Source organism: Phaethon aethereus, assembly GCF_964289735.1.
Source record: "Phaethon aethereus genome assembly, chromosome: 5".
Taxonomy (NCBI): domain Eukaryota; kingdom Metazoa; phylum Chordata; class Aves; order Phaethontiformes; family Phaethontidae; genus Phaethon; species Phaethon aethereus.
The window spans coordinates 51,853,714-51,865,304 of NC_138579.1; the positions used below are offsets into that span (position 1 = coordinate 51,853,714).

At 44.2% G+C, this 11,591-nt stretch overlaps 1 protein-coding gene across 1 annotated transcript in view; it reads left to right on the forward strand.

The window, feature by feature from the left end:
• Positions 1–9,309: 9,309 nt before the first annotated feature.
• LOC309405409 (uncharacterized protein) overlaps positions 9,310–11,591 on the forward strand; it is a gene marked incomplete at both ends in the record, with an annotated part of 64,581 nt that continues 62,299 nt past the window's right edge. The window contains one exon of the mRNA XM_082000179.1: positions 9,310–9,381. Within this exon, the coding sequence (XP_081856305.1) occupies positions 9,310–9,381 (72 nt within the window). The remainder of the gene's footprint in view (positions 9,382–11,591) is intronic.

Here is an 11,591-nt window from a genome sequence, read left to right on the forward strand (position 1 = left end):
AGGCTGAACACAGCCTCCCAACCCTTTCTGCTCTGTTTCTGATCTGTTATTATATTCAGTGTGCACAAGACTTTTTGGTATGAACTGAGATGCTCTGTGAGAACACAATGTCTTCACCCAGAGCAGAAAGGCAACAAGTCTCTTTGCAATGACTTCTACTTATGAGGGACAGCAAAATCATTGGTCCCGTAGCCAGGTTTGAAGGCTCTGGTTTCTCCAACTTCTACCAATTTCCTCTTTCAGATGCTCTGGAAATGGATCAAGACTGGATGAGTTAGCAAGTGAGACAACAGAGAGGCTGAGTGGCATTTGCATGAAAGATGGCAACAGGAGAAGGGGGGAGATAGAAAGAATATGACAACAACAGAGGTAAGAGTGACCTTGACAGGAAAGAATCACAGGCAGTGGTGGCCCAGGAGATGGAAGTGCTATAGGCAGTGGAAAGGGGAGACCTTGGAAAGATTAACGAGACTAAACTGTACTGAGGAGGAGGGACCTTGCATTGAGATTTCCAGGAAGCTGTGCAACCACTTTCTCATGCAGTGAAGGAGATAAACACATGCACCATGCGGTAAAAAGCAGAAATCCAAAAGTAAGGGATTTTTCTGTTTCCTCCTCCCAATTTTGTGAAAATGTATGCCTTTTCCTAGAGTTGCTGAGGTTTCTTCTAGAAACTACTTCTTCAGAAAGCATGGTCAATTTTGCAGTTCCCCAAAGTGTGGATTTTAATTACGCATGTCAGTATAATGCCTTTGTTTGGAGAAGTGTTGCACAACAGTAGAAATCTGAGTTTTTACAGCTGGTAGAGCAATAATGATTTAAAGGAAATTCCTTTCTCTGTGCAAGTCGAGAAGTGCTGATTTCACCCCTCCCCCAAAGCTTGTGTCACCATCCATGCAAGCAAGGCAACCAGTCTGAGCAGGTGACATTTCTCGTCTGCTTTGAAGTTCTAGTCAGTGGCGGATCAGACCCACAAAGGGACTGAGTGAAATCTGTCCTGCCAGCTCTACTTAGCAGGTAGAGCCTGCTGAACTTTAGCAGGTTTACAGAAGACTGTAGGTTGGATATCACTGCACTGTTGAGTCAGTAAAACCTTGAAACTGCCCTAATTTTTCTGATTTCATTCTGTCTTGAGCCCTAGAAGTGGCGTGCAAGAGCTCAGGTAGCTGTTTCTTACCTTTTTCTTCAAGTTCACTCCAGTGCACGTGGAGGACTGGCCCTGCTTACCCTTTAGCAATCTAGGAAGGGACCCATTACTCAGCTTTGCTTCAGGGAAAAGTTGAGGATGGATTCTCTTGCCTGCAGGAGCACAAAAGGAATATGAAGCACCTGGACTGCATGCTGCCCACCCTCCATATGCATCACCATCTTCTTTGGTATCTCCAGTCAGTCCCTACACTGAAAAAGTTTGGGATTAGGTTAACAGAGCCAGAAGAAAGCTGGAGTTCATTCTAGCTGCTACTGATAGGCAGTGCTTTCCTACCAGATGTGTCCCACATGGGTAACAGCAGCAGCTCTCAGCTTGCTGTGATCTATATGACAGCTGGCACAAGCTCAATACAAGATCTGCAACTTTTGGGTTGCCTTTGGACAGATGCTTCTCAAAAGCAAGATCGTGAGTCTTGGTTGGATCAGAGTGACCTCACTGAATGCTTCTTAGCATTCAGAACAGACAGTACCTCAGGCTTAAAGGCTTTAGCAGATGCTCTTGCTTTCATATTCACTTACTTTGCATAAAAGAGGCTGCTTAAAAGAAAACTTAAAAACCTGACATTGTAGACAAGGTGCTTTTGATGCTGATTGCTTTTACTTTATGAGAAAGCCCCTTTCCCCCAAACCTTGGAGGACTACCCCTCACTTCTTATATCCTCTATGCTGAGCTTTATTGGGGTTACTTTAGACCTTGGAAGTCACAGAATCACAGAATCATTAAGGTTGGAAAAGACCTTTAAAATCATCAAGTCCAATCATCGACCCAACACCACCATGCCCACTAAACCATATCCTGAAGTACCACATCTACACGTTTTTTGAACACTTCCAGTGATGGTGACCCCACCACCACCCTGGCAGCCTGTTCCAATGTTTGACCACGCTCTCAGCAAACAAATTTTTCCTAATATCCAGTCTAAACCTCCCGGCGCAACTTGAGGCCATTTCCTCTCATCCTATCACTAGTTACTTGGGAGAAGAGACCAACACCCACCTCACCACAACCCCCTTTCAGGTAGTTGTAGAAAGCAATAAGGTCTCCCCTCAGCCTCCTCTTCTCCAGATAGAACAACCCCAGTTCCCTCAGCTGCTCCTCATAAGACTTGTGCTCCAGACCCCTCACCAGCTTTGTTGCCCTTCTCTGGACATGCTCCAGCACCTCAACATCCTTCTTGTAGTGAGGGGCCCAAAACTGAACACAGTATTTGAGGTGCAGCTTCACCAGTGCCGAGTACAGGGGCACGATCACTTCCTTACTCCTGCTGGCCACAGTATTTCTGATACAGGCCAGGACGCTGTTGGCTTTCTTGACCACCTGGGCACACTGCCGGCTCATATTCAGCCGGCTGTCAACCAGCACCCCCAGGTCCCTTTCCACCAGGCAGCTCTCCAGCCACTCCTCCCCAAGCCTGTACCATTGCATGGGGTTGTTGTGACCGAAGTGCAGGACCCGGCACTTGGCCTTATTAAACCTCATACAGTTGACCTCAGCCCATTGATCCAGCCTGTCTAGATCCCTCTGCAGAGCCCTCCTACCCTCCAGCAGATCAACACTCACCACCCAACTTGGTGTCATCTGCAAACTTACTGAGGGAGCACTCAGTCCCTTCACCCAGATCATCAACAAAGACATTACACAAGACCGGCCCCAGAACTGAGCCCTGGAGAACACCACTTGTGACCGGCCGCCAACTGGATTTAACGCCGTTCACCATGACTCTCTGAGCTGAACCATCCAAACAGTTCTTTACCCAGCAAAGAATACACCTATCTAAGCCATGAGCTGCCAGTTTCTCCAGGAGAATGCTATGGGAGACAGTGTCAAAGGCTTTACTAAAGTCCAGGTAGACAACATCCAGTCAATAGGAAGGCTCCTGTTAATTGGGATGATTGCTAGCTCAGGCCTTCTGCTGTTCAGTGCCCACTACACCCTAGTCTACTGACAGAGAACCACTGATCGAGGGAGCAGCTGGTCCAAGAGGGCTGAAGAGCTGATCACCACAGGCTCCAAGAGAACTTGACTGTGAATTGTCAAGGGTTTTGCACACATTGTGAGCATGAAAGAATAATATTGGCTTTATCTGATAAATAATAAACTCACTCAAGAATTATAGAGACACCAAGGCCCTGAGAGGATGCTTAATACTCCACAGCATTGGCTGCAGATAAAGTAATAAATGCATGACTGAGGTGTAAATAGGAGTCAGCAAGGGATGCTTAGGATTCTCCCTTTCTTATGCTGAATTACACCAGAAGAGTGAGTTGGCTCTCTAGCACAGGATGTAAAAGCTCTTAGAGAAATAGCACAGGAAAGAGGGCTAGAGAAGGAAAGGCTGTAATTAAATGGTCTCCAAAGAGGATACAAAATATGGAAGGGGAAGATCTGCTCTGAGGCACAGGGAGATCAGTAAGCACTAAGGTGTGTGCTGATACTCATAGACAAGCTGTGTGTGTTCTGGGTGAGGAGAGTTGCCTCACTAATGTCAGCTGAGACCATTGAAGAAAAACAGCAACGGAGTTCAGTAAAGAATGGGATACTGTGAGAAAAGAAAATAGGGAAGCAATTGAGTTACTGGGCAGCACAGAAGAGTCAAAGGGCATACAGTAGCAGTGTGTAATCACAGCTAAACAGCTCTCATCATGCAGATCATCTGCCTTTCAGCCTGCTTTTGTTTTTCATCTCACTTATTTCCTCCTTCCTCCAGCTCTTCTCCTTGTGTCATGGAGTGGATGTTCTGTTTACAGAAGTGGACATTCCCTTCATATTCCCAATATGAAGTGCTACACATCATTTCTCCTGGGTGCTCCCCTCTCCTTTGTGCATTTATTTAACAGCAGCAAACACTTTCCGTTTAGAGATGCTGCTGTAGTTCAGAGTTCCTCTGGATGTGTCCTTGGCAGATAGATGTCTCCATATGCTCAGGATTTGTGCATGACATTGGGTCCCAGAGGAATAGCTACTGCACAGCTCTAGTCTTCTCTGTGCCGGGCATGCTCTGTATAGTCTGTCTCTGGGTACACAGCATTTGAGAAACCTAGCTAAAGCAGCTTGCCTGGCATGCTACAGTCCTAGATGTTCCAGCTGGAAGTAGCACCCCACCTCTCGCCATTGCTGGGCCTTGCAGCTTTGGTACACAGGCTCATAGGCTGAGGACTGGAGCTTTGTCTGTGTAACTAACACTGCCACTCTTGAAGATCCTTGATCAAATTATTTTGTCAGAACCCCTTTCCTTCTGAGCCCCAAGCAGTAGCTACTTATCTTGGAATGGGTTTCATCATACTGAAATGGAGGCATCCTGTCCAGATAGCCTCTCTGTGCTCTACACATCTGGGACGGATTGAGCTGCCCTCTGCCAGTGCCATAGATTGGCGTGAAGATGAGTGGGTTGAACATTGGGGGAATCCTGCCTTTGAACACTAAAAGAACACTAAAAGATGACTAGCTTTTAGTAGATTCCCAACATAGAGAAGACTTGTGTTAAGTGAATTTATTTCTTCCTTCCTCTCATATTTATGTGTTGAATTGGTATCTTCTATTCAGGCAAGTCAATTAGCTGTGCCTACCACTGTGCAAGAAACATTGGAGTTTGCTTTAATTCTTCTTTCAGAAAGTTCTTCTTATCCTGCCTGTATACAAGGTAGCTACCTACAGCTTATTTAGGAGATTTCTATTTGCATGCAGTGACTATAAAGTATTTTGGAATAGCTGGTTCATTTGTCCCTGGTAGTGTGTTCTTAACACAAACTTCATGAATGGAGCAGACAGTGGGTATAAAAAGTCTTCCAGAACTTGCAAGTGTGTCGTTGACGGCATCTTGTTTTAAGTGACACAAGTGAACTTGGAGACAAGAATGGAGATATTATTGACTGGTGTGTTTCCAGAGGTTTACACTGCTGAGTTGGCAACTAGCCCCGTTTTATTTCCCCCTCAAATTGACGCATCTACACGTTATGTCAATTTTAGTGCCAGCTACAGTGATTTACAATCTTCCCTTCCAGGAGTGAAGTTTCTTAACCAGTTATAAATCATCAAAAGATGTTTCACGCTAGTCATTTTATCTGTCCAGAAGTGATAAAAATTAATCTGATGGACAGAGGTATTTCACACTTAGAACAGTTTGAGAACCTTGCAGAGGAAATGTTTTCTGAGGAAGATATATGTCTTTAGGATATGATATTAAAAACGGCTCCATACTGTACCTCCTTCTTTCACAGAATAGCCCTAGACACTGGAGTGCAAGTCCTGGTTATTCTTGGTGGTACTGGTGGTAGGTGCAGGGCTGGTGGGTAGTGTGGCAGGGACAGCCTTCTTTTACCAAGCGTTGCTTTGCAGAGGTGGGAAGTTTAAAAGACATGGAAAATCAGAAAAGCACTTGTCAGAAAATTTTACTTATAATGTCTCCAAGGTGTTTCAGTGTTGGAGAGGTGGAGGAAGATGAGGACAGCATAGGGAAGATTATTACAAAAGCAGAGGTGGTTGTCTTTAAAACTATGGTAGCTCCACCTGTCTCAGGCAGATCAGCAACTTCTTTTTCTGGATGTTGGAAGTTGTTGAATTGATGGGCTGCAGATGTTTGGCCTCGCTGCTGTGGAGGAGACCATCCTCTAAAAGCAGCCTGCCTTCTAAGGCTCTATCCAGACCCACAGCATGTTTGGGAAAGCACTAGTATGTTGCTGATTTGAGGAATTTCCATTTCCCGTGATGATTTTGCATCAGAAAGGGGAACTGGGGTTAAGACTGGAGCTGGAGAGATTTTGATTCATGTGGGGCTTGCAAGGGGGAAGGGGGAGGCCATGTTACTGTCTCAGAGAGGGCAGGGGACTATTTCTATGAGAAGCGCAGACATTTCCTAGAGCGGATCTCTGAAGTACCTGCTGGCTGAAACATTCCAGGCATTCCTGCGCCGCGCTGCTAAGCTCCCGCAGCAGCAGCTAATGCTGCTCAGGCTGCAGCAGCCTGGCCTTGGCAAGCTGCTCTTATTCAGTCACGGACTCTCACATCCGTGGCTCTAATTAGAAAATTTGCTATGTAGAGTACCACTGCAAGCTGTGAATTTGCAGCTGCAACTGCAAGAGCAGATGGATGTGATTTGAGTGTGTTGCTATCATGAGCAGACCTGCTAGAAGCAGGTGGAAGGGCTTGCAGTGGGCTATCCACCACAGCGTTTTCTCATAAGGTTTCCCGGGCACTTTGTGCACAGTCCAGAAACTGTAGCTCTCCACAGCTCTTACCCCTCCCATAGCTGCCGTGCCGCGTTGTCTTTACACCTACTGTAAGAGGCAGAGAATCGCACCATCTCAGTGTCAACAAGCTTGTAAATCATCTACTTCATAGTCACAGGTAAGATAACATATTAAATAGTAAAAGCACGAAGAAATCCTTCCCACCTCACTCACCCTCCCCGCCAAGTACTGAATCTTGTCCAATGCTACACAAACAGGATTCTAAGATAAAGACCTTGGGTAAGAATTACTAAAGCAAACAGAGCATGGAGTGGTTTTTCAAGGGACTGGCCTTCTCAAGGCCAAAAGGTGGGTGTGGAAGAACACACCTTACTGAAAGGAAAGCTAATAACATTGAAAAAATACATCTTGGAACAAACAAAGCCCTGCCCAGAAGTGTGTAATATTTTAATTAAATTACATATTAATTATTAATAATTATAAATTAAATAAAATAGCATGGGAGGAGCATCATATGAGTACCATGCACTCCATGCAAAGTATGTTGTCTGGATTTTCAGTAATCAGTAGCACAAAAACTTTCTAGAAGCAGAGGGATCCTATTCTGCTTAGCATGATGCAGCAGAGTTGTTCAGAGTTAATGCAGCTCTAGCAAGGAAACCACATGCTCCAAACTACATTTCTGTCTTTCCTTTAAAAGCGCGTTAAGAGAATTTACCAATCATATGCAAACTGCCTGACTGTGAACACAGAGAAAAGAGCAGAAACATCCCAGTTTACCTCTTCCCTTCTCTGCCATATGCAACAAATCCTTCTGTAGCAGTATATTTCCCAGGGGCACATTAGTTCAGTCACCGTGTGGTGCCTGTCTATTGATGATTGGCTTGAGGTCAGAGTTTTCTCTCCTATTTTTGTTGTTGCATAGATGAAATCCACTGTTGGAGCATTATCTGCTATTGATGGGGGCTACGTTGTGATTTAAAGGCAAAATACTCCAAATCTGTGATTTCGCTAGCCTGTGATCAGGACCTGGGGGAGATATTTGTAGGTGGAACATGATGGACCACAGGACTGTAGTTTTAGGTCAGTAACACCTCAAATCTTGTTCCTTTTGTGGGTTTTTTTTTTCCCCTAAAAGATCATGTGGTCTATAGCTTTAGTCAGTGCATAGGGGTAATGGCCACATCCTCTTGACTTAAGGCGTGTTTAACTTTCCTATGCCGCCACAGAGCTATTGTTATAGTTTGCAGATAAGGCAAGTGTTATCATTTTAGGACCGTCTAAAAGAAAAGGATAGGAGGGAGCTATTAGATTCTCCACTGTGTTACTCTCTGCCTGGTGGCAGCGTTGTCCTTCACACTGATCTCTCAAATGTGGTAATAATAACAGGAAAGCTTTATTTTTACTGGTTGTCAGCCAAAAGCAATAGCTAGGCTAAACCAGAAAATATCATCCCTTCTGCCTTTGCAGCACATGTGCTGCATCTTTGTGCTGATGATCTGATACTTCTCTAGATCTTTCTGGCGGAGGCAAGGGGACACAGAGACCTTCATCCCACCCCAAACATCCTGGTCTACCTAATCTTGGCTATTGCCTAAGAACAGGCCTCCTGCCTTCTTTCCAGCAGGCTGATACTCTCCTGCCTTGCCAGTGCAAGTCAGAAACACCTCCCTGCTCTCCTGTGTGTCCGTGACCATCTTTTGTCTTTTCAAGGGGGCCCTTTGCCAAGTTTGAAACCAAAGAAGAAGAAGGATGTGTATCTGACCAAAAAGCCCCTGTAAGGGCCAGGGCTGGGAAAATGCATGGACTGATTCTTGTGTGGGCACTTTGTGTCTTTCTGGAGTGCAGATGCTCTTCAAAGAAATAACAAAGACTGTCTCACCCAAGGTATTGAGGACTATACTGAGTTTAGGTGGATCTAATTTCATTTGTTTATGCTGTGCTTTTAAGAAAAGAGACCCTGCGAATGTTACAATGCAAAATGAAGTCTGGCCCTCCTGAAAAAAATAGCATGCTGATGGTGCATGTCTTAGCTTTCCTTTCATTTGTGTGAACAGTGGGAAAATAATCAGGAGGTAAATCCTACTCAGATAGAATTCAGAATCACTTTGGATGGTGTTCATCTTTATTCTAGACATCTGCAAAGTAGATGTATACACCTAAGCTGCCCGGTCTGTGCTCCTTCAATAACCAAAGGAAAGAAATTGGCACTTGTTTGAAGAATTTTCAGGGGTGAAAGAACATTGCCCTTGGTGCTGTTGACTGTACACACAAGTTTGGGCTGAGCTGAGATGCAGATGTCTGTGGTGAAATCCCACCCTTGGTGTAACAAAATCTTGGAGGAGATCCTGGGACCGAATTTGGTCTGCAGTGTGAAAGGAAGATGTAGAGCTCAGGAAGACTGTAAATGAACAACCTATTAAGAATAAGGAAGTCCTGTTAGGACTGTGACTCTACCAAGTTTACACAGAGATGGATGGTTTCTGAATAGGGAAAAATAAGTGTAACAGACCCTTCTAGACTTCAAGAAGGGAGAGAAAACACTGCAGACAGAAAGTCATCCATTTCAGGGCTAGCTTGCTGGACTTTGTAGCCTTAGAACATTGATAAAAAGCCTCCGGATGGCTTGCCAGTAGGTGCAAATGATGGACATAGGATTTTCTAGGAAGGCAGGTGGTGACTGAATAGCACTTCTATTTTTGTTTTTTGAGGTCACTGTATTTGTTTTGAAGTCATTCTAATTCAGGGCTGGAAGGCAGCAGGAGTGGGTTTTTTGGCTACAAACTTGGTTTGAACTTTAACAGTGTGGCGTCTTTCTGTGGCAGTTAGCCACGCAGACAACAAGGAAGGATTTTGAAGGGCAGTAAAGAGGCAGCATTGACAGTGCCCTCGGGGTGCACTGACAGACCGGTCATGCACAAGTGCCAGAATGGCCTGTGTCAGGCCACGACCATCACTGCTGAGCCTCTGCCTCCCACCTCCTTGGTACATAGGACTGATGGGGCTGTGCCAGGGAACACCAGCTGCCAGGCAGGTACGGGGACACTGATCCTCTAAGCACAAATACACAAAGTCCCAAGCCAAGCAGCCTAATGACAGGGAAGAGATGGCCTCTCTCTGTTCTTCTGTTGACATGCTACGTTTTGAAGAGGACTGGCAAACTGAATTCCTGTGGCAGATAAGGAGGCTTCCATAGGGAAAAAAGTATGGCTAGAGACTAGTTGGGAACTAATAGAAGTTTGTTTCGGCTGCAGCAGCTAGATTGCTATAGCAAAAAGGCCCTTAATACTAACTAGTTTGTCAACCAGTGGACAAAAGAATTTCTTGCACAATTCAGAGCAATATGCTAGCTAACTACATATGTAAGGAAAAGGTTTAAAATTGCACAATGTGCTGAGGAATGATACAAGTGGGGATTTTGTCTCGCAGCTATTGGCAACTAGAAGGAATGGAGAGATAACTGAATTTGCTCTGTCCTTCATTTCATGGAGCATAGGGACGCTCAACCACAGCAGATATTGCAGGCCAAAAGTATTCATTTGCGCGTGCATGGGATGTGTCCATGGGAAGGAGAGTCTGTGCACAGAGCTGTTCAAAGAACAGTGATTTTCTGCATGCGCTATGGCATTGTGGAAAGCATATTGTAGTAAAAGTGTCACTTGGAGAATGTTTTGTTGGACTAATAGGATATTAGGAAAAAGTTCTTCACTGAGGAGGTGGTCAAGCATTGGAACAAGCTCCCTGGGGAATTGGTCATGGCACCAAGCCTGGTGTTCAAGAAGCATTTGGACAATGCTCTTAGATATATGGTTTAACTTTTAGGTTGCCCTGTATGCAGTCAGAAGTTGGACTTGCAACTTCTGGTCCCTTCCAGCTCAAGATATTCTATGATTCTCATTACTCTGAGTTCAGTGACTAGTTAGCTATTGGTTATATGTGTCCAAACTTTTACGATTTATGTCGCGTCTCGTGGTGTGATGCTCTAAGCTTTGATTCCAACCACTCCTCTTACAAATATTATTAAGAAAACAGTGTTACCCTGAAAGCTAAGATAATGCATAGATTTATTTTCTGTGCCTTTAAAAAAAAAAAGGCAATGAGCTAATCTAAGAGATAAAGGTATGCCAGGCTTCCTACATTTAAAAGGTTGAGCTCTTTTGATGTAAATGTACTTATCCTAAATTGATCAAAACCGGAACTTCATTTCTGTGATGTAAACTTTTTTCTTAACAATTTGCTTAGTGAATATAGCAACCACAGAGCCATTCTTAAAAGTGAATATCCACAAGACTTAGAGATTTAGAGCAGCTGGCTTGTGTTATTCACAGTCCACTTGTTCAGAGTAGTTGGAATGGAGCATACACACTCTTTTCTCTAGTTGCTAGCTTAGGACTTGCTAAGACAGATGTGCCCAGGAGACTCTGGGGAAATTCATTCTTGTTTAGATCTGTAACTGTGAAATGTATCCAGAAGGATCTGTGTTCGTCCTACTCAGAAGAGCAATTGGGATTCAAGGCTAAGTGAAGGAGATATCTCTATCGCAATAGAAGGGCAGATAAATTGCTAGTGTAGATGTGGCTCACAATACCTTATGTTAGTGTAAAAGAAAATGGGATGGGGCACTCCTTTTCGCTTGAGTTTCCTCCAGCTGATGAGAGACTCCTTCTCTTTTCCAAAGTGTGGAAGATAGATAGCTTTTCATCAGATGTTTCCTTCACCTCAAATTCCTTCTTCTGGATTTTTTGGGTAGCAGTTGTTATGGCACCTATATGTCAGGAAAAAACCTGCATGCCTCCCTCTCCTCCTGCTTTCAGTGCCCCATAAAAAATAACTTGTGTCTCACTCCCCTCTCCCCAGAGGTTACATCTATCTGGAGTATAAATAACTGAATAACTTAGTATTTATACACAATGTGATACCTTTGATTTTAGAGCATCAAAAATAGATTCTGATATAGAGTGTCAATATCAAAAGTGAAGCGAAATGCTCTGTTCCCATGAATTCAAAGTGTAGTGAGCACTTTGATGTGAATCTCAAATGAACACAGAGGGAGTGGTCCTCTCTAAAGCAGTTCAGCCGGCACCTGTAACGTCTTAAACTGCAATCATATCTCTCATGTGAATCAATACTTGAGCCAATATTTACTTAGGACTCAGGCATGATTTATATCAGATTCTTGGTATTGCAAAAACTGC